The sequence below is a fragment of the Anthonomus grandis genome, chromosome 11 (genome assembly GCF_022605725.1).
Source record: "Anthonomus grandis grandis chromosome 11, icAntGran1.3, whole genome shotgun sequence".
In the NCBI taxonomy this organism is placed as follows: domain Eukaryota; kingdom Metazoa; phylum Arthropoda; class Insecta; order Coleoptera; family Curculionidae; genus Anthonomus; species Anthonomus grandis.
This window is the reverse complement of record NC_065556.1, coordinates 18,251,963-18,276,063: the sequence shown is the minus strand read 5'-3', so window position 1 is coordinate 18,276,063 and position 24,101 is coordinate 18,251,963. Positions and strand designations below refer to the sequence as shown.

Sequence of the window (24,101 nt, the reverse complement as noted above, 5' to 3'; positions counted from 1 at the left end):
ATATACAAGAAACAAAATTTTTGTGCAAATTGTCAATGTTAGATAAGTGGTAAATTTTAATTACACTTGGACAAAAGTCGAAACAGTTCACACTTGTAGAGCCAAATTTTCCAAAATTAGTAAATATACATCAAATGTTGCCAAAAAAAAAAACAAAATCCGTGAAAAACGTTTTTTTAGACTAATTTTCAAGAAATATAAATAGTTTTGTAAACTGCAGTGTGCAAAATTATGAAAAAAAAATTTATAATGCACATTTTTCAAAATCAGAACTCCAAGAAGGAAATCTGAAAAATCATATTTTTTTAGCTGAATTTTACTACAAAAGTCAAATTTTGATAAAACTCTATTAAACAAATTTTGGGTTAAAGGATAATTTTTAAACCAAATTTTGAAAACATTGTAGATGAAAAGAAAACAAATGTTTTATTCAGAATTCGACATGAAACTTTAGTAAACTTACAGAAAAAGATATTTCTCACAAAAAACATTATTTGGACCAAAATTAGCTCAATCAATGTTAAGAAACTTCACTGAACAAAACTTGGGTCTAAGAACATTTTTAGCGCAATAACTTCTAATAAATATACATAAAATTCTGATAAAATTTCGAGTAAAAAATATTATTTTTTTTTAATGAATTTTAAGAAAATGTACTGCAATAAATTTTGATATAATGGCCGTGCACAAAACTTCGGATTTAAAAAAGAATTAGACATACATTTTCAGTACAACTAACAGAAACAGACCTGGGCAACTTCTAAATCAAAAATTTCAAAATTATCACAAAATATTAAATTTTGGTGAACAAGATTGTAAGTAAAAGATACATTTTAAGACAATTTTTTTTTAAAAAACATTTTAATCAAATGTTTTGAAACTGCAGACCAGATTTTTCATAATTAATATATAAAAACCAGAAAATAGTTGGGAAAACTATCGCCAGATAGTTTTGGAATAAAGTTACTATAGCTATAGACCGAGAGAAGAAGTACTGTGTTAAGGTAACTCAGGTAAAAAAAAACTGGAACGTTCTAGGTAGGCTTAATATTCACTCAAAACCTCTTAATGCAATTCCTAGCCATTTAGCTGATCCCGAGACCATTATTAATGTTGTCGTAAATGCTGCAAGCTCAGATACTTTAAATCCAGAAACTTTAGCATTTTATTTCGAAAATAAAAAGGAAGGAGTTGGAAATTTTGATTTTCAACTTGTATCTCTCGAGGAAGTTAGAGAGACTTTATTTTCTATAAAATCTGAAACCGTTGGCACAGATGGAATAATCTTCGCTATGCTGCTACACTGTTTTTCATTTATTCTTCCATTTATTGGGCATTTTATTACCTTCTGTATAGAATCGCCTACTTTTCCAGAGGCTTGGACAAAGTAGTATTTACTTTTTACAAATTTCAATAAAACACAATCTCAATTTTTTAAGCATTTTTCAAAAAAAGCAGGCTTTTTGCAAATTTTTCAAAATAGTCCTACATTTTTGGTGAAATTGAAAGTGATGGTAGTAGGAACATTTTTTTCATTAAGCAAAAGTCACACAAGACCTCTAAAGAGGAAACTCTGTAAAAAACTAAAGAAAAATAAACTTTTTTCTAATATAATAACAAAAACGTATTAAACCTAGAAATTTTTCCTAAAAGTTCGAGAAAATTCTAATGTTTCAATAGCAATTAATAAAAAATAGCACATAATGGCAACTTCGTTTTGCAAAATTTTAAACAAAAATTAATTAGTTTTATTAGTTTTTTTTAAATACATACGAATGTATAACATATTTCAATAAATAGGTGTGTCGCCTACGTAACGAACCCCATAAATATTCAAAATAAGAAATTATACTACGTAGAGAAAAAATAAGAAAAATTAAAACGGCGAAGTAGATAATTCGCGATTGGTCGATTTCTCGATTATAAATAAAATTCTTCTCAGATCCATTTGGTCCAAGCTTATATAAATCGACAAGAGGAGGTGGCGACTCAGTAGTTCTACTAATTTGTTTAATATGTGAGAATGGTAGGTACTATAATAATGTTATTAAGCAAAAATATTGTTAGATTTCACTTTAGTTCATATAGTCTATGAAAAGTTTTATAAAGTGCGTTAACAAATTTTCCACAAAAACCCCAAGCAATTGGTAACAACTTTATTATATACAGGATGTTAAAAATTAGAAAGTCTTTGTGTTAAAATATGATACTTGCTATGTAGTAAAACTCAATAAACTCTAACTAATTATTGTTGTATTTTAATTAAATTACTAGACATAATTACTATCTAATTGAACCGTCAAACTTTAAAAAAATTAGTTATAGAAAAAATTTGCTTGCTTAAATAACTTGATTTTTAATAATTTTTTATGCTAGATCTTTTTGTTTATGTGCTTGGTTTATATGGCTATAGTCTGTATGGTTTATTAATGAAAATTTTTTTTTCCTATATCTTATAATTATTCTTTTTGAGTTATATGTTTGCATATTATTAACTCAATGCTCTTTTCTTTTCGTGTTAAATAGTATATTTTGATATAACCTATTTCTTAAGTTTATATAACTGAGTTAATATATTTTTTTTTACTCATTTTTCTTTTATTACCAACTGAACAATTGGGGGAATTACTCCCCTTGATCTTCTGAAAAAACTTGCGTCTCTAAAATATTATACATTTTTGATATACCAACCTAAATTTGAAGGTCATTTGTTATTAATTTTTAAATTATTTAATAATTGAATTTATTTCTTATATCATTCATCCCCAAATAAACTATATTTCCTTTGCAGAAAAATTTTAAAACGTAAAAAAACTTAATTTTAGTTATTAAGTTATCTACTTTTGTTCAATAATATTTTATTTTATTTCAGACATCATACACTGATAAAGGGCCAAAGGTAAGTAAGCTGATCTTTCACTACTCATGTTATAAATAAATTAAATTTAATTAAAATTATATAGTTAAAACATGAAAGAAAAAATTGTGACTTTATGAGTAGCATTTTAAGCAAATCAAAATTAAAATTTAAAAATGAAATATTTAAGTATTCAAATAGAATAGTAATTAAAATAATATGTAAGTGGAATACTCATTTTTCCTTCAACCTGTTTCAGCCCACAAATGGAAGATTCCTAGCTTTCGATCATTTGGAATTCTACGTTGGTAATGCCAAACAGGTAAAATACATATTCCACAAATATTAGAATTAATTTATCATAAATAACTAAAATGTGGTAGAATTTTGACTCGATATTTCAACAGGAAATGATGCGGAAGTACAATTTTTTATGCACCTTTGTCCAGAAATATTTTGTGGTACACTTTTATAAATTTAGTTTATTGTACAGGAAAAAAGAGATTTCCATAAGTTGACTTTTTCCAAAATTGATATTAATTAATTAAAAAATTCCTAGGACGTTCCAAGGAGCCTATAAAATAAATTTAAGTTAGATGCGAGGTATATTTGAATTTGAATTAAATTTAAATAGCATTATAAGCTTTTAATCTTCTGTTTTCATTTAAAAATTCCTATAAAAGTGCGATAAATAATTTATTGTCGTTTATTCATTAAAATATCAACAGCAGCAAAAATTACGATTACCAAACTTCTCTACTATATGGATGTTATTGCGCTAAATATAATAAGATTATAAAATATAAAATATCTTAAACAATGATAAGCTTTTACTGTTATAGAACTATGAAAAAACAATAAATAATTAAGCAACTATCATTTTACAATTAACATCAATTTCTATGTTATCACTTTCAATTATCTTAACGAAACTTCGTAGATATAATTATTAGAAGCATATTTATTGAACAAGGAGAATTATATATTAGTATTAGGAAAATCTAAGTAGAAAGTATTTTTTGACGTGGTACTTGATTTCTACTAATTTTAGAAAGAAAAATTATACAATCCGTGTCCAAGCTTTCTAAAGTGTTGGTATTTAAGAAACTTTCATCGAATCCTTTTAATGCAGTTAGTCCAGGCCCAATATTTTAATTTAGGTAAAATGAGACTACCAGACAACTTAGTGCATACATATATATATCAAAGTGTCTGGTTGATTGAATTCCAAAGCCCAAAATCCTATTTCATTTCTGACCATATGTATTACTTTAAATAAATTATTTAAAACAAATACGAGTATATAAATATATTCTTGTTCTACAGTACAAATACGCCTACTAGTCAATTTTTTTACTTTAATGGCTTTTAGTCAAAAATCCATTGTTTTGAGAGTGAATTGTTTTTTTTTCTAATTAATTTGAAAATTGAAAAAGATGAAGACTTGACCTCTTTTTTTTAACTATTTCATCAGAATTCTAATGTTTATTTTCTAATTGAAAAAAATTTTAAAAATCAACCTTTTATTAAAAAAAATAAATAAATAGTTCTTTACGCATTACATCTTATATTTTAATCATAATTGTATCATGTAAGAGGTAATTTCTCCTATGCATATCCTGAGAACTTACCATGATTTCAGTACACTCTTAGAATACTCTTTAAAGATATTTGTATTTTAATCGTGTTTAATTAGGATAAAAATTAACTTTTACTTTGGGAGCAACTCCTCTTTGCGTATAGCAAATTTGATAATATTACCAAACTACAAAAAAAGCAAATTTTCCTGTTTTTTCTGTTGTTAAAAAAAATTACTTCAAGTGTCTTTCTGGCAAAGCAAGAGCAATAAACATCAACGTAAACATCATCCAAGTATATTCTAAAACCCTAGAGAAACCCGAGAAGGAAATAAAATCATTTTATGAAGATATCAAAAGACTACTAAAATATATCAAACCGGATGACCTGAACATCATTTAGGAAATTTTTAATGCTAAGGTGGGAAGAGTAGAAATAGTCGAAGGAATACTTGGCCCCTGGGGCCTAGGAGAAAGAAATAACAAAGGATACAGTTTAATACAATTCTGCCAAGAAGAAAAGTTTCAAATCACGAACACATTCCTTGCATCCTATATAGACAGCGACACCAGACAATCCTAAAAACATTACTCGCAACCATTAATTTTATCCCATTTCATCCGTTTCAACTTACCCAACATAATGTAATAGTCAACAGTGTCAAATGCCCCCCGTAGATCAAGAGACATTACTGCAGTCTTTTCACTATGATTTATTTGAGATTTGAATTTCTATTGTTACATCAACCGTTGCCGAAATGGTGTCACTCGACTCACGGAAGCTATACTGATACCTACAAAAAATGTGTGCTTATTAAGATAATTATGAAGTAAGCCTGTTATTAACCACACTCTCAAATATCTTGGAAAAGATGGGTTGAAGCACTGAGACTAGACGGTAATTGTGAGTATTATCTTTATCGCCGCCCTTAAAAATAGGTCGGAGTTTAGCTATCTTAGCTATCCCAATTTTTGTAGGAACTTCCCCACTTGAAAAAGTTTCATGATTCATGATTTTGCAGAGAATTGGGATTGTACTGCTCTTGCACATTTAATTATCTTCATATCAACACCATCAATACGCGTCGCCTTCATTGCATCCAAATTATCAATTTCAATAAGAGATTTAGCAGAAGTATTATAGAGGCACAAACTTATTCGGATGCAGATGTACCATCCGATCATTGTCGTTTGGGGATAATCATGAAACTGAAGAGCCCTAAAGATGATCAACCAAACCGGACACATTCAGACTACCAGAGAAGAATGTTAGATTAGCACAAGGAACTCGAACGAATAAGGAACAATGAGATGGAACAGCAACTACTGGAATTGTAACGATTGAAAATTTGACAAGAGTATTGAATAACTACAATAGAGAAAATAGAAATATTTTTTTGTGCTCGGAAGGAGCACAAAAAAATAATAGAAGCTCCTGTGTATATAGAAATTGTCCTCAAACAAGACTTACAGATGACATAGGGAAGTTCATAATAGAGGAACAAGATAAGAAACGACTATGTAAAGTATACATTATGGATTTATTCGCTGACGATTCTCGTAAATTACTGATAAGTAACCAATCGAACACACGTTTATACGAACCAATGATAAGGAAAGCTTTAATAGAAGCAAAAAATAAGAAAGTAGACGGAAGGGTGAACCGCTACTTAAAACTGTTTTCCCAAAATAACACAAAGAAGAATAAAACATGTGTGTGAGATAAATAGGAGCCTCAGTCAGCTTCAAGCCGAATATAAGACGTTTTTCGAACTTCAAATCCTGATATAAAACTGTCGAAATCTCAACAAACAGATATTTCTATGCTTTGTAGATTATGAGAATACATTCAACAGCGTTCAACACTCAAAACAGATTTTGAGACGAACTGACAGATATATATTATCTCAGCATCTCAAATTTTATACTGGAGGCAATCGGCAAGTATTACAACATATTACTACTGAAAATATTGAAATTGGAAGAGGAGTCGGCCAAAGATGCCTCTTATCTCCTCTGCTTTTTAATCTATACCCGGGAGACATATTTAGAGAAACTATTGAAGATCAAGAAATAAGAGTGAAAGTTAAAGGGTTGCCAATCACAAACATACGATATGCAGAGGACACCGTCCTTATTGCTAATGATATTGAAAAACTCCGACAGATAGTTGGAGACTAACCAGGGACTACGAGCCTAAATAATAGCAGCAATAAATGAAGGATAAACATAAACGAGAAAAAAGCAAACTTATAATAATCAGCAGAAAAAATATAAGTATATGCAAATGTTGCAAGTCACGTAATTCATCAGAATATAGAAAGTGTAACACAGTTCAAGTATCTGGGAAACTGGCTACATACGGACTGGAGAAAGATATTAGATACATAATTGAGATGGCTTGTGCGGCGTTCATGAAAGAACATGACTTACGAACAGCTACTAAGAGTACCTTGGACCAACAAATAAAGAAATATTGAGAGTTCATAAGAACAGAGAAATAATTATTTATAAGTATTAAACAAGAAAAAACGGCTTTCCTTGGTGACATCTTCAGACACAAATAAAAAGAAAAAGTAGAATTGGGAGAAAACAGTTGTCATGTGCAAGAAACATCAGACAGTGAACTAGACTATAAAAAAGTTTAGGACGATAAAAGAGTTTGTCAGGATGGCAAGAGAGATAAATCAATTCCACCTTATAGTCACCAACATATATTAAGTGGATACGTAGCTTGATTAATTAATTATATTCTTGGACGAAATAAAAAATCTTGATACTTTCTCTCTCAAGCACGTTATTTCAGCACACTCCTGGAATATGGTTATTTTAGAGAGAAAAATTCATAGAACTACAAGTAAATTCAATAATTTTCCAAAATATATTCTAAGATATAGTATTTCCAGGCTGCCAGCTACTACATAACCCGCCTAGGATTCAAACCTTTAGCTTACAAAGGCTTAGAAACTGGAGAGAGAAAATTCGCCTCACACGTGGTCAGACAGAATAACGTAAGTATTCTCTATATAAATAGAAATAAAAATTATACAAAATTTCCCATTAAGGTAACCTTTGTGTTTACTTCGGCTTACAAAGGCAATGATGAGGATTTTAATAATCATTTGGTAAAGCATGGAGATGGAGTGAAATATGTCGCGTTTTCCGTGGAAAACTTGGAAGGGATCGTCAAGGTACCTAGAACTTATACATGTATAAACGTATACATAAATTATATTAGAAAACTTTTACAGAACGCAAAAGAAAAGGGTGCAGAAATCGTTAAGGACATTTGGGAAGAATCTGACTTCAATGGAAAAGTCAGATTTGCATCTATCAAAACGGTGGGAGCAATAAACTTTTATTAAAATAATAATAAGTTCAATTTGTAATTTTCTTGCAGTATGGAGATACAGTTCACACTTTCATAGACAGATCTCTTTATACAGGACCTTTCCTACCGGGATATTGCATGCTGCCCGAGGATAATCTGAGTCAACAATTGTAAGTTTTTAAAACATACTAAATCCACATTTATTTTAATCAAATATTGTCTTTAGACCCCCGGTAAATTTGGACTTTATAGACCACGTAGTGGGAAACCAGCCAGATGGCGAGATGCAATCTGTAGCCAAATGGTACGAAAATGTTTTGCAATTCCACAGATTTTGGTCTGTTGACGATAGCCAAGTATTCACCGAATACTCTGCTTTAAGAAGCATTGTTATGGCAAATTGGGAAGAAAATGTCAAGGTAGGCATTTAACATCTGAATTCAAAAAAAAATATTCAAATATCTTGGTAGGACCTAAAGGAAATAAATAATGACAGATTTTACAGGAAATTAATGTCAAATTCTAATTTAGTCTAGGCTGGAAAATATTCAAAAATTAACATAAAATTAGTGCAACTGTCAGGAATAATTTAAAAAATGTCAGATTTTCCAGGACAGTAAACTCAATTTTCATTTCATTTCTGGTGTGGAAGAAAAATAAAAAGTTATTGAGACCGACAGGAAAATTTTCAAAAATAATTTACAAATTTACTACAACTTACTGTTGATGGAGGAATTGAAAAGTGATGTCAACTACCCGAATAAAATAAATAATAAATATGTAAAAGACCTTACAGCCTCGATAAAAAATGACTTTCTGAAATAAATCTATAACTAAAAAAATAGAGATTAGTTTAAAATCCGAATATGAAACTATTGATTTTAAATGGCTTAAATTAGAAACTGAAAGGCAAAATTTAAAACGATAAAAAATGGATATGCAGCATACATCTCCAACCAACATCAAAAGAATAATTACAATTTAAGTTTTACTCAAACAAAAATATAGTGGCGTAAATGATTTTTTCAATTTTTCATTTAACTGAATTTGACCCTAAAATCCTCTTTCTAGGTGCCTATAAACGAACCAGCTCCAGGCAAAAAGAAGAGTCAAATACAGGAATACGTTGATTACTATGGAGGTGCGGGAGTTCAGCATATTGCCTTGAACACTCAGGATATAATTACTGCTGCAAGTATAATCTTTTCAACAAAAAAAATCATTAATAACGAATAATTTTTTGGTACAGGTGAAAAACCTGAAATCTCGAGGTGTGGAATTCCTAGAAGTTCCAGACACGTACTACGATATTCTAAGGGACAAACTAAAGTCAAGTAGAGTAAAAATAGCTGAGGAACTACAGATCCTGCAGGACTTAAAAATCTTGATCGACTACGATGAAAACGGTTATTTATTGCAGATTTTTACTAAAAATTTGCAGGATCGACCCACCGTTTTCTTAGAGGTTATACAGAGAAGAAATCACAATGTAAGATGGCAGTAGGTTAAAAAGGCCAATAATTACAGTTTTGTTAAATTTTAGGGATTTGGTGCTGGAAATTTCAAGTCGCTCTTTGAATCCATTGAACTGGAACAGGCTAAAAGAGGAAATCTGTAAAAAACTACTTATTTAATGGTTTTTAATATATTATCTATATATCTTACATTATATTGTAGTAAATACATGATTTGGTAATCCCTCATGTATTTTATATTATAACCGATATTATTAATTTTCTATATATTATATCTTCTATATAGTCTAAGGTATAAATTAAGTGTCACCAACAAAACTATGAAATTAAGGTCAGTCTATTATAAAACAAGTTGCTGAGATATTTAGTATTAAGTTGCCTAATTATTTAAAAAATATATTATATCTTATCTTTATTCCATTTTAAGTTTAAAGGAACGAGTCTTAGTTTAAAATAAAATACTAGTTTAAAATATAAATGATTTTATTCACTTTAAATATAAAACATAATTAATTTGCTTATAAAATTATGTATTTTCATTAACAAAAATATATAAAAGGCTTAAATATTTCATTCATTCTTGGGTTCGTAGATCCATGTCCCAATAACCTAAAAAATGATTTTTAGATGAGTGTTTTAGCCAGAGAAGCGCGTATTTTAATGGTCCTTCTAGTACTTTGGCTATAAAATAAATAATATACAATATTGTCAGTAAAGAGGGTAAAAACTATTAATTTTTTTTTCAATTTTACTATGATAAACTATACAAGGTTATATATCTGCCGTGTAAAGCATAAATATGGCTAACTGCATTTGAGTTAATCCGAGAAAATCAAGTTTTACTTTTCTATTTTGTATTTAATAGAACTACTTTTTTAGCTTTAAAACACAGTTTTTGGGGTATTAATGGGGTCGCTGCATCCAATTCTGTAATTAAATCTGATACTTATAACAGTGATTATTTCCTATAATTACGGTTAATTTTAAGACATAAATACTACTTAAACAGCACTTTTTTCGGTAATAATAGCTTGGATCCCTTTACAATTTCAGAGTCTCGGCAACTACGAGAAAAAGATATGGGTAAGAATGAAATATGAGCTGCAACCAATTTGTAGTTGATAATGTAAAAGTATTAAAATTGTTTGTTTCTAAATCAATTTAGAAAGAAATAGGGGAAAAAGGAGTTGTATATTAACAATATTAAAGCTCATAATATTATTTATGTTCAAATATAATTTGATGCTAACAGTGCTATTCCAAAAAAACTTAATTTTTATAATACTGAGAATGAATAATTAACGCTTAGTAATGCTGAAGTTATAGCAGCTGCTTCGGGAGTATAACCGCTTTTTGAAGATCACATGAAATTTACGATGACTTCTGGTAATTCATTTAGATCCAAGTTTAATATTTGAAACCTAAAAGACTTAGATTCACATATTACTCATGGTAAAAATTGTTTTGCTATCGACTTTCTGTCTGTGTATGGTCTACGATGGCTGATATTTATCCTTGATATTTCTGCTCATTATTTTAAATGCCACAAACAGTGACATAAAATTCGCAATCTTCTACGAGACGTATGAAATATGTAAAAGTATGCAATGTTGCCTTCACTATATAATGTTATTCACCATATGACGTTGACAGCGCTTGCAAGGAACTTTACAAAAGACTTGATTCAGCTTTTGCTGCTTCAGCACCTTTAAAACAACGTTTCTAAAATACTAAAACCTGCATATATAGGTTTATTAAATTTAATATTTAACCTTGACATTTCAATTATAACCATGTCATCATCAAAAATGGTTAAACTATGGAAATTAGGTTTTGAAATGTAATTTTTTGCTCCATATCGACCGAGCCAAGTAGTTACTACTTCAACATCTTTGTATTTCCTCACGTTTTCCATAGTTTTTTCCGAAAACTGCATTATTCATCTGCATTATTCATTCAAGACGACGGCGATTTCCAGTATGGTTTTCAAAACAAATTATTTCTAATATCTTTAAGAAGGAAAAAGCATATCGTGATTATAGATCCTCTCCAACTGAATTTAATCTTTCCAGATACAACAGGCTTAGTCAGACAGTAAAATCTCAAGCCCATGAGGCCTATAACTCATTTGTGATCCAAGCCGAGGAGAACATTGTCACTGATCCCTCATCGTTTTGGTATTTTGTTAGAGCTAAGAAAGGTCACTCTTCACTTCCGTCTATCATGTGCGATGCCAATAGTAATTCTTTTCAAGGAACAGAAAATATTGTTCCAGCTTTTGCCAAACTTTTTCAGAATGCCTATAAAGATCCAATCAACCTCGCAGAAACCTATCCTCCTTCTAATTCCTCAGACCTCATTGACCTCATTGCTGCTAGTCGGAGGCTAAAAAACAAGTTGACAGTCGGTCCAGATGGTGTTCCAAGTTTTGTGGCTAAAGACTGCATGTTTGTCCTTTGTCAACCTTTATGTCATATTTTTAACCTTATTTTGAAAACTGGCAAATTTCCATGCGTCTGGAAATGTGCTAAAGTAATACCAATTCATAAAAAAGACGATAAAAACAGAATCGACAACTACCGACCTATCTCCATACTTTGCAATTTTTCCAAAACTTTTGAAACTATTGTTTATAACAGAATTCTTCTCCAAGTTCAATCACTACTCTCTATAGATCAGCACGGTTGGAAGGTTACAGATCTAATACCTTTGTTTCAACTTCTGGAGTCCCACAGGGATCCAATCTCGGCCCACTTCTTTTTATCTTTTATGTTAATGATCTTATAGAATTGATTTCCTGCCTTAGACTAGCTTATGCTGATGATCTGAAAATATTCTGGTGTATCAATAGTATCTTGGACTGCTTGTTCTTACAGAGTAACTTGGACCTAATTATTCCACTTTATTCTGAAACGCAAGAAATAATTCTTGATTTGAAGGAGAAATATGTCCCTTCTAATAAAGTGCCTTCAACAGAACTTCGGCTAATAGAGTACAACGTATATAAATTCAGACTTTATTTTTATTTTTTTTTTAAGGATCAAATAACCATTTAACCAAAAATGAAAAACTACTAGGCAGTTGGGTATTTACCGCTAATGTTGGTGACAACTTTGACAGTAGATTGACGACGTCACTTTTTAAAAACTAACAGCACCTAAACGTTTTGGCAAATACCAATCGGAAATTGGTAAAAACATATTGGTTTTTACTTTGGTTATTCGCCTAAAATCGGTTCTTGTGTCCTACAAAGCCGATTTTCAACGTTGAATTGGTAAGAACCGCGGTTACTCTTTTGGTTGACAACTTTGACAGGTAAGTGTGACGTATTGTTCCCCCACCACTTAAAAATTCTCATTTAAAGAAACAGTCTCTGAAATGAATTTGTTATTAGGAATTAAAGAGTTTATGTTTTTGTTTTTTCTTTTCTGTTTGATTAAAAAATGAAGTCGAATTTTTTGATTTTCCAGAGCCTTAGCTACTCTTTTCTCTCGAATAAAAATGCTTTTATTGGATCTAAAATAAATTATGTATAATGGTCATGTACATTTGCATGGGTGAAGCAATAAACACCTTATTGCCGGAAGCAGAGACAACCAAAGAGACGCGCAACTGTGCGCTAATAAAATATCCGATTATTTTCCATCTTTGTCTCTCTTCGTGAAAGGTAAACGTAGACGGCGCAGATAGCGTTTGCCGCCATAATTCAAACCTCCGCTATTAAGCATTTAATTATTTATTTTAATTAAAATCTTATGTCTCAGAAGTCAGAACATCATAATTATGTTCTGAGACAGAACGGCTGATTTTAATTAAAACAAATAAAAAGTTATTGATATGTTTTTAATTGCTCAGAACAATGACAGACTTTAATTAAAACAATGCAATCAAAATTTAAATTCGGGAACTAAATAAACTAAATATAATTCTGAAACATTTTGTATTGTATTTTCAGTATATGGTATTACTATAATATGTGCATGCATTTTCTTAATTATTTTCATAATTTATAATTTAAGATGGTAACAGTGACATGCATATACATAAATGCAATTAAAATATAGAAACATTTTAATTATCACAGTACTATAATAATATTCCAAAAAATTTATCCTTTGTTGTAACACTTTTAAAATAAAAAAAATTTAATGTTTTGCTGAAGATGCTAACATCGTTAGCGAAACAGGTATCCAGAAAAAATTAAATTGATTTGGTAAAGTGGTAAAACTGTTTTTCTACTAATTAGTAAAGAATAGATAAGTCTGTTCTATTCTATAATAATGAATATACTGTTCAATTTCTATGTGTATGAAATACATATACACATGTTTCCTTATTTATGATGCGGTATTTTTTTAATCAAGAAAAGTTAATTGAAAGAAAAAAACAGAAAGATTACAGCTAAATTTAAAATAGCAGCAAATAGTCAGCACAGATAGTCCGAAAAAATGATATTCTTGTAATTATTTTAAGTTATATTATAAAAATTAAATTCATTTGACTATTTATGTTAGTTTTTTAATTTTTTTTAAATGTTTTTTTTTTTGTAAATCTCTTAATTTTTCCTTTTGAACCTCCACGGAATACCTATTTTAACTACAGCCTTTACAATTACCTTAATTAACATATTTCTGTTCCTAACACAAGTCAAAACACTAAAAACTGCATCCTACAAAAAACTACAACTACTAACTACTGTAACCAAGTTTACCTAAATCCGGTAGGTAATAAAATACGTAAAATTTAAGCACTCGTCCAAAATATCAACTATTGATGTAAAACAAAACATCAATCAGCAACAACAACTATTCAGCCATATTGAAATTCACGTGTTCATGTTGAGCAAGGATTACTTAATTATAATTTTAGAAATACTAGAGAATTGGACACAAGCTATCCCGTATTTTTGCATTCATTTAGACGGAGATGGAAGAATGTTTTCTCTTGACTGCTCTGATAATTAAATACATTTAGCATTGCGAAAGATTAGTATTGTGGCGCCACCTTAGCTCACCTTTTATAAGGTAAGAGAGAGACAACGAAATACAAAATATACAGATTAAAGAGAGCAACAACAATAAGATAAAAATTTCTATCTAGTTGCACGTCTCTTTGGTTGTCTCTGCCGGAAGTAATTTTAAATTTTCCCTCCTTTTATTTAACTTTTTTTTTTACTAAGTAGCGTATTACTACTTGTTCTCCTTGATAATTTAAAACTAATGGGTATTTATTTTTCTTAATTTATAAAGGGCGCACATTATATCGCAATTCTCAATCAATTTTTTACAATCTAAGCATAGCCTTCTTCTTGACTGTATAACCGAAAGTTTAACCCAAGTCACGTTTTCTCCTATTTTGGTTAAAACCAGAATCGCAGAAACGCATTGGTAAAGAACCATTCCACACTGAAAATCGGCTCAATTCTCTCATGCATATTTGTAAACTTTGCATCGATATTAATCACAAACAATACATGCTTTTTTTTTTAAATTAAAAGAATAGTGACATGTAGAGCTCTATAATGAATCTATTAACAAAAAAACTTAATTTTGACAAAAATGTATCATAGAACATCCCATCTTGTAATTCACAGACAGATATACAAATCCAAGAACCTGAAAGTGACGTTCTGACTATCTTTAGATGACTGAATTCCATACTGATTGGGGATAGCACATTGTATAAAAATACTTAATCCTTCTTATACCCTCTAAGTCACAGTTGTTTTTAAAATGTAAGTTGCGTTATTAAATATATAACTTACTTATAGGTACAATAATAAAATAATTCATTTAGTGTTTCAATTACTTAACCCAATATTGCATATTATTACATAAAAATAGCACAAATATATCCAAAACTAAAGCTTACACGGTCACTCCTGAATTAACTTGATTAAAAAAATTAATCGTAAAATGTTCTTACCAGGCAAAGTATCTTCTCTAGGTTTGTATACACCTCGGTGCTTTGTACATTTATTTAAAGCCAATATTTCGTTTGGTTCCAGCCCTTGGTTCTTATAAAACTAAAAATAATTAAGTATTCATTCTCTATTCTTAAAATAAACTTTTTGCAAAACTCTAAAGTTAATATTTACCGTTTCACATTCTTTGCAAGCCCAACCGGGTAGTTTTTGTCTCGCTTTGCCTCTAATAACAGGTGCAGCTTGTAATTCAACAGGAACACTAGTAAATATATCCATTCTCAATAGAAACAAATTGGATATTTAGACTTATACTTACTTTTGAGCTTTTGCCAGAAAATCATTCAAATCTGGACAACTTTTTTCTGGTGTCTCAATTGTTGTTAAGGCGTCAAGCATGCCGCTGTTCAGCGAAGACTCATCCTCAAAATCTTCAAATCTGAAACATAAATGTGGAATAATTAATAAAATAGTTTGCCATTTATGATTTATATACCTTATGCTACTTGACAGATCCTGCGTTTCATCCTTGCTTGAACTAGGATCAAAATTGATATTTTTGGTTGAATCACTTGATTCTTCATTTAACAGATCAACCATCATTGATATACTTACAGATTTTTCACCTTCCTTTGGTTGAATTAGTGGCGTTTTTGTGCAAACATTACTAAAAAAGTCTCGTTATTTTTTCTTAATATGTATTCTATCTTCAGGACTTACGCTTTTTTGGAAGTCTCATTGCTATTTTTTTGCTCAGTAAACATTCGATTAGTCTTCAAAACATCCGTGCTCTGGATACCAGAACTGCTTTGTATCGTAGAGTTGTCACAATTTGTTTTCTTTTGGCCTAATCTAAGATATATGTTTTTTTTAATTTTTTAATTTTCCTTTTTGATTTGTACTCACCTTTTTTTACATTCAGTCTTTTCTTTATTAGTTACTATCATTTGGGTTAATGTAAGATCAGGTTTCTTGCTAGCTTTCCTTCTGGGGGGAAAGGATGAGCTTTTTGAGTCTTTTTTCATAGACATAGCAGGTTTTAGGACAGGGGTGCCTTGTATCACAGAAAAATCAAAATCTTCTGATTTTCTAGGGGTAACTTTAATTTGGCACTCTTCAAGAGTTTTGCTAAAATATAATATACTCAGTTTCTGTAATTATTATACTTGTAATTTAAAAAAAAAAAGGACCCATCTCTTTTTTTGCATCACGTTTTCAATCTTTTTTTGAAGATCAGGCAAATTTCCTGATTATTGTAAGGTATGCTTTTTAACACTAATTCATAAAAGTAGCGATAGAACTAATATTTGTAAGTATCAAGGCGTGTGTATTCAGTCTGTAATTCCTAAGCTGTTTCTGTTTGACAAGTTGTTTTCTGTGCAATGTTCATGACTCTATAAGCAATTGGTAAAGTGATCATCAGCATGGTTTTTTCAGGGTAGATCTCCGGTGACTAATTTGTAATCTTACTTACTGCAGTATATTTCTAATGGTATTGAAGTATCTGCAGGTATGCCTCAAGTTTCGCATACCCTGTCTTTTTTAACTTGTTCATAAGAGTTTTGTGAGATGTAATTGTTCATTCAAAGCATATTTCTTTTGCTGATAATTTTAAACTGTATAAACTCATTGAGTCAAATCTTGATGCTAAGCTACTTCAAATTGGATTTCAATAATATTACTGAATGGTGTAATAGCAATAGGCGGGAAATAAATGTAAATAAGTGTATATGTGTTTAGTTTAGTTGTTCTAATAAAATGAACTTAGGTCAATTGATACAGTTAAAGATTTAGGTGAAATAACTTTTTTGTCCCATATTTTGGATGAACAGAAGAATGTGTGATCTTGTATACATCACTAGAAGTAGTGTATATCCAAGACCACACTAATAATTGACCTTACTGTTCCAAATTACTTTATTGATTTAATTACTTAATATATTATTGCTCTTTGATTCCTTCCTTGCTTGAGTATGCGTCCCCTTACTATAATTCTCATATTATTTTTCGTAATTATTACATCAACTATAGAATGCTATCAGTATCTAGTTTGATATCCCTAATCTTGAAATCATTTGTCAATAATGAAAAACCAATTTCTGTTATTAAATAAGATAATTCATTAACTTATGACCAAACTGAAATTGCCAACTCATTTATGTATTATTTTGGCAATATTGGAAGGGACCTGGCTGCAAAAATTACTCCAGAATCTCTATTTTCCAATCCATTATCAGAAATAAAGTCTATCAATATGTGTAATAAATTCTCTAAAGATTCGTCAAGCGGTGAAGATAATATCTCAGCGAGCATATTAAAAGATAATCATAAGCCTTTATTAAAATGTTTAAAATTTCCCTAATTTATTGAAAATAACTACCATTGCTCCTGCCTAAAAAACAGTTGATAGAATAAACAAGGAAAACTATAGACCAATAGCTATAAAAACTTCTGACATTAAGACTGGATAAGTTCTTAAATGCCTAACATATTTCCTCAAGTTTTCAATATGGTTTTTGTTCCAGGGTGAGTACAGAAGATGTTAGTAACATTCCTATTACAAAATATAGTAAGGAACTTCAACAATAAATATAAATCCTTGGATTTTTTTTTATCTTGGCCATACGATATTGTACCTCATCCAATTTTATTGAAAAAACTAGAAAATGTTGGAACCAGAGGTCTTGTATTTGACCTCGTAAATCCTATTTAACAAAAAGATTACAGGGAGTAAAGATAAATAATGCTTTTAGTAAAATGCTTAATGTAGAGATTGGGGTGCCACAAGGCATCATGTTGGAGTTTTATTTACTCTTTTTATAAATGGTCTGTGCAGAGCTGTACCTGCAATCAATACTAATGTGTATGTTATGCCAATGACACAGTTATTTTAGCCAGGGCTACATGTTGGAATAGCATCTTTCATACAGCAGAAGAATATTTATCAAAAAGTTCAATTATTGCTATATCAGCATCTTCTAACAATGAATGTTAAAAAAACTCTATACATGCCATTTTCATTGAGCAATAAAAACAATGTACCATTGCCAGATATTAGGAATATTCATGAATATTTATGTAAATTGTTAAATTCAAAAAACAATTTATAAATTCTACCACTTACGAGAAATCCTTTCTATAGTCAAAGTCAATGTCAAAAATAGCTTTATTGTTATGTAACATCATCTGTTGTTAACAAAGCATTATACAAAACCTTAAAGATAGTTGACAACATAATCTTTACAAAAATATAAAAATTTTAACAATTCTTACATACATAGAATATAGAACACACCCAAAGAAAAGGTAGTAAGAAGTCACATTACGCTGCGCAAAACTCTTCACTGCCAAAAAATTGTATTTAAAAACTCGTCTAGAAAATAAAATGCTTTAGCAAGCAAAAGATTCCTTATATTTTTCCGAAAACGTTTTTCACAATTTATTAGCCTTATATAAAGGGATAGGTGGTTAAAAAGCCTTATGCCCCCGTACACAAAAGAGGACTTAATCTGCTCACTTTTTGGGATAGGCAGAGGTAAAGAGAAGGTTGTTCGGAGATTGTAACCAGAGGAGGGGAGGCCAAGCTGATGGCTATATTTTTTGTCGATAAGACAAACAGTCTCTAAAATAAAAAGGCATGGCAATGTCAGGACAGAGTGTTTTAAAAATAATGGCGTACAGGGGCTACAAAAGGGAGCTGCACACATGTAGCGTATGGCTGTTTTTTGCAAAATAAATAGAGAGCTGAACAAATACTGAGAGCACACACCCCAAAACACAATACCATATCTCAGATGAGACTCAATAAGAGCATGGTAGGCAATTTTAGCTACATCAAGTCCCAGAGAATGTGTTATTACTCTAATAGCATAACAGTTGGATGATAACTTCCCTATTAAAGAGGAGATATGATTTTCAAATTTTAATTGCTTATCAATCGTCAGGCCCAAAAATTTGCATTTTTCAGAAGCACTTATTGTTTCATTTTGCAAAGTGACAGTTCCAAGGTTACATTTAAAAGTTTAAATATTAGTTTTAGAAATATTAAAAGTTAATCTATTAGATTCACACCATGACTTTAACTTTACAAGAATTAAATCTTCATCAACAATATTCTTTAACCTCTTGGTGTCAGTGTCTGTCATGCCAAAGTAATGTTGTATCATCCGCAAAGATAGTAAATTTGCCCCTAATTGGAATTTGAGAGATATCATTGACATATAGCAGGAACAATATAGGTCTTAGACAGAACCCTGGGGTACACCCACATCCAGACGGGATGACATATCATTGTCAATATAAATTCACTTAAAATGATCAATCAATGGTGGAATCTGTTTTGATGCACAGATTGAGTGCCCGAGGTAGTGCAAGTGCAAGTGTCATTTGGCCTCTTAGTATCACACAAAAATATGTGATTAGGGTTTGTAATAACAAAAATAAAACATATTTGCCAGATTAACTTTTTCACATCCATATTTGTACAATAAGGCTATTATATAATTAAAGTGTTAGGTAGGTAATTTCAGGAAATATTTAGTGGTAGTTAAGCTTTTTATAATAGTAGTTTATTATATGTTTTATCTAAATAAAACTAATTTGTTTCAAATGGAAAGAGGAATTTTAAAAGCAACAGTGGATAAGAATTTTACAATTTTATGTCAAACATGAAATAAAGGTGAATGGTTCAGAGAGTAATAATTTTAAACATAAATTGTCTATTTTATACATACCTGATTAAATTCTTTTCTTTTTCAACTTGAGGCGGTACATGTTTAAAAAATTCCAAAGAAGCATCAATTTCATCATTATTCTCTTTAAAAGAGCTATCATCCAAGATAACAGAATCCCTCAGTCCACTTAACAAATTATTAGTAGGATTAGCATCACAATCTATCTTCCTTTTCCTTCTAAGCTTCCTTTTATAGTCCTTGTATCTAGTATTCTTTAGTTCTGGGCTTGTATTGATCATATCTGAATATCTTGTGATACTACTATCACAATCGAATGTTAAGTCAATTTTATTGTCCGAGTAATTGGGGGATAATACAGTTTTTGTTTGGGCTTTATTTGGAAATGGTTCAGGAGAATCTATCGATTGAGGTATTGATTTAAGATCAGTTAGCATGTTACCTAGCATTGTGATGTCTTCTTGTGAACTCTGTTTGTCTGATTCTGAACCTAAATGTGAATCAATTACCATGTTTCTGATGTGTAAAACATCGCCATGTAACATATCTTGAACTCCTAGGGGTATTAGCGAGTTTACTAAAGACATCATAATAAACATACAACTTACTTTTCATTTCCCTGTCAATGGTAAATAGGATCATGGCAAGATTCTTTAAAACTCCAAGTGGTTCTTCCTTGTAGACTTTAGATACTTTTTCATCAAATAGGTCCTGCCATTGCTGCAGTCCATTAGGACTTGCAGTATCAATATCCATTTCCTAACTAGATGGATTAGAAAATCTTTAAATAGTTTACGAGTTAAACATGCAGGAAAACGGGAAAATTCAAATTTTCAGATCTAACCGGGAAAACGAGAATAGTCAATAAAACCAAGGAATGTTTTGACATTTAGTAACAAACAGGAGGGAAACAGCTGTTTGCTGTTGACGTTGATATCTCGTATCTGTAGTAAGCAAACGACTGGCACCACTGTTGCCATTTATTTCAAAAATAATAAAATATACCTATATGCCTCTATTATTTTAATAATAAATATTTTGATAATATATTGGCTTAATATAGGCCTAAAAGAACATTTAGACCTTGTGTAAACTTTAAATTCATTTTCGCAAATTTAAATTTTTATTTTAGTTTTAGTTTATATAGATGTTTAAATAATTATACATTTATATTGTTAATATATTGTATTTACTATACTTTATAATGTTTATTCTTTTTTTTAACATTTATTTGTTTTAAAAACTTATATAAGACCAATAATTTAAATTAAAATTATTCGGCAACAGTGAAATCTGTAACTTGTCAATACTGTCATTTGTCACTGTGACACCGAACAGCTACAGCCTTATTGTAAGGTCTGTCAAAGTGATGTTATGATAGCGTTTTGTTGGAACCGAATTTATTATTATCTTTATTATTATTGTTGTGAATTTGATTAAAATTTACCAATAAGCTCGTGGACTAATAATTGAACTTTAGCGAAAACAAACTGCCAACGACCGTGCCTTTGTACGTATCATTCTAAACAACTTTCAACGTCCCACCCCTGTTCTGCTGATATCATGGAAATTCCAAGGAAGTAGTGGTTTTTTGGTCAATATTTTTAGGAATTATCAATAAACCATGAAATGTAATTAGGTTTTTTAACGATATTTGGACCTCTGATATTACTTAGTAAGCTGGATTTAAACATGGTGCCTGTACCAGCAGAGTATACACCAGATTTCTGGAACCTAGTATCACCAGAAAGTACTGATGTTGCCTTGACTTGTTTGCTGCCCAATGGAATTGGTTTTATGCTTAAAGTTAATTACAATGCTACAGTCGCAGAAATTAAGGAGGTAAACACAATGTTTGACACACAATTTAATCAGAATAAGAGATTCATTGCACCCTAAATTGTACAAAAATGTAATAAATGCTTTTAATAAGTTTTTGTTAATCTTTGGTTTTCAATGTATTTATGTACTGCATCAACAGCAGAACTGCAAATTACAGATACATAAGTCCTAATGCCCCTTGCAATGTGTAAAGTTTCCTGATGAAAATTAACAATAAAGATGCATAAAGAGACATTATCAAGCAATAATATAAAACATTTGGTGTTCTAGTATGGTTATAATAAACATTTATTTCCCGCCAAAACATATTTAAACTAAATACAGTTTTTGTTATTATGGATTATAAAAACACTTTTTATATTTTTTGACTGTATTGATTGCTCAGTAAATAAGTTCTTCTGCAGAAGGAAATATAAAGACGATAATTATTTCTGGTAACATGCATTGAAAAGCAACTAATGTTTAGCATAAACAAATAAATTACACCTTTATTGAAGTATTACTTTGTACATACAATGCAAAAACATATCAAAGTATACACTCACATCATATGCACAAGAATAGTGCAACTGGCAAAGTTTAGCCTCCTGGCCATTCTTCCACTCAACCAATTCACTAGATATTAACTTCACCATCTTTAACTGTTAACAGAGAAAGTCCAATAGAATGCTTTTAAGAGATAACTCTGAGGATAAAACAGTTTTAACCAAACATAACAATATAACAATGCAGTACATATATACATACTATATATCTGTCACTAAAAAAGTCCTAAAAATCTACTGCACATCTAATAAATACCTCTTGTACTTTGACCTTAAATAACCAGTATTGCATACCTTAAATTGAAGAGGTAAATTATTATATAAGTTAACACAATTATAACTGAAGCTCTTTTTAAAAAAAGAAGTTCTATGTTGTGGCATTGGTAAATAATTTTTATCTTGTAAAGAGTGGTTATGCACAGGCTCCCTATAAATTAGTTTTTTCAACAAATATACTGGTTGTTGACACATATTTAGTTTTCTAGAAAATAGAGTCAAGCTAAAATTATACCAGTTATCACTCTTTTATATCTTCTGAGACATTATTAAATTTTTTAAATTTATGTATTCTGAACATGTTGTATCTGCTTGTCAACATATTGTGTCTGCTTGCATATAAAAGCTTCATTCTCACATAATTTCTTTTTAGTAAAGATTTTAAATGTTGTTCAAAATTAAGCTGTACATCTATACACAAACCGAAATTTCTACCGCAGTTAGCAAAAGTCAACCGAGTATTTTCAATCTGAATATTAAGTGGATTCATGAGTATGCCCCGTTTCTTTTCAGAACAAAACAGTAACATTGTAGTTTTTGCAGGATTAATTGTCAGATTATGTTCTGTTGAGTATTGCAAAATATTAGATAAATCTGAATATAAAATCTTAGCAGCATCATCAGGACAGTCTGGATTAAACTGAAATAATAATTGTGTATCATCTGCATATGCTTGCATGTGGGTTGATACAATAGAAAACATATCTGCAGTATAAATAACATACAATAAAGGGCCAGGTATGGAGCCTTGCGGCACTCCTGGAATAATGTTTCTACTCTGTGATGTTTCACCACCTATCCTAACTACCTGCCTTCAACATATTAAATATAACCTAAAGAACAGTATTTCAACCTCCCCAAAACCATAATATGATAAGATGAAAGGCTTTAGAGTAGTCTATCAAAATCAATATAGCAGCCATTTGCTTATCTTGAATTTTTACAATGTCATCAGTAATATTTAGAAGTGCAGCTGTTGTATTATGAGTATCTCTAAAGAGCAATTGATGCACAGGAAAAAAGCCAATCAGTGATCTGAACATGAACCACTCTTTCCAGAACCTTTGATATTACAGGAAGCAGACTAATAGAACATAGACATAGAACTCCATATAATACCATTAAGGACTTTAAAAGCAAAACACTCTATATGTGTATATCTCATCTGCTTGATAAAGTTATTTTTATTTAATGAACATGACAAAGTTATGCTTTATATTTGCAATTATAAAGGTGCTGTATATAAGAATTATATTCTCTATGCAACTAATATGATTCATGTAATTTGGTAACTAAATTATTTTAGAAAATTCAAGTTTTTAAAAGGAAGTATACTTGGAAATATATACAAATTTTAAAGCAATAAGATCTACAAGAGCGAGAACTATGTTTACTATATTTATTTATTTACCAAACATTGTCTAACAGGAAATTCCTAATAATCAGGTGACTTATACTTGACAGATCAAGAAGTAAGTATTCAAAATAGATAAACTTGAAAAAAAAAAACATAAAAATTACTTACTTTAGGTAGCCTAAGTTAACAGTGTATAAAAACATACAGTCTATAAAAATTGGAATGAC

General features: G+C 30.1%; 3 protein-coding genes across 3 annotated transcripts in view; 2 read left to right on the top strand and 1 right to left on the bottom strand.

Moving 5' to 3' along the window:
• Positions 1 to 1,952: 1,952 nt before the first annotated feature.
• Positions 1,953 to 9,464, top strand: LOC126742193 (4-hydroxyphenylpyruvate dioxygenase). The gene is made up of 11 exons (XM_050448784.1): positions 1,953 to 2,026; positions 2,873 to 2,899; positions 3,117 to 3,179; positions 7,341 to 7,445; positions 7,500 to 7,625; positions 7,686 to 7,775; positions 7,835 to 7,935; positions 7,992 to 8,184; positions 8,837 to 8,954; positions 9,013 to 9,254; positions 9,309 to 9,464. The coding sequence occupies exons 1-11, from the start codon at positions 2,024 to 2,026 to the stop codon at positions 9,381 to 9,383; spliced, it is 1,143 nt and encodes a 380-aa protein (XP_050304741.1). The 5' UTR covers positions 1,953 to 2,023; the 3' UTR covers positions 9,384 to 9,464.
• Positions 9,465 to 9,705: 241 nt separating this feature from the next.
• LOC126742192 (uncharacterized) lies at positions 9,706 to 20,761 on the bottom strand. Its single transcript, XM_050448783.1, has 9 exons — positions 20,463 to 20,761; positions 19,897 to 20,410; positions 16,070 to 16,291; positions 15,884 to 16,015; positions 15,660 to 15,830; positions 15,483 to 15,602; positions 15,338 to 15,425; positions 15,166 to 15,265; positions 9,706 to 9,849 (listed from the first exon to the last, which is right to left on the bottom strand). The coding sequence occupies exons 1-9, from the start codon at positions 20,608 to 20,610 to the stop codon at positions 9,815 to 9,817; spliced, it is 1,530 nt and encodes a 509-aa protein (XP_050304740.1). The 5' UTR covers positions 20,611 to 20,761; the 3' UTR covers positions 9,706 to 9,814.
• A 440-nt stretch (positions 20,762 to 21,201) lies between these two features.
• Positions 21,202 to 24,101, top strand: part of LOC126742494 (phosphatidylinositol 4,5-bisphosphate 3-kinase catalytic subunit delta isoform) — a 26,511-nt gene continuing 23,611 nt past the window's right edge. The window contains exon 1 of the mRNA XM_050449135.1: positions 21,202 to 21,696. Within this exon, the coding sequence (XP_050305092.1) occupies positions 21,547 to 21,696 (150 nt within the window). The 5' untranslated portion in view covers positions 21,202 to 21,546. The remainder of the gene's footprint in view (positions 21,697 to 24,101) is intronic.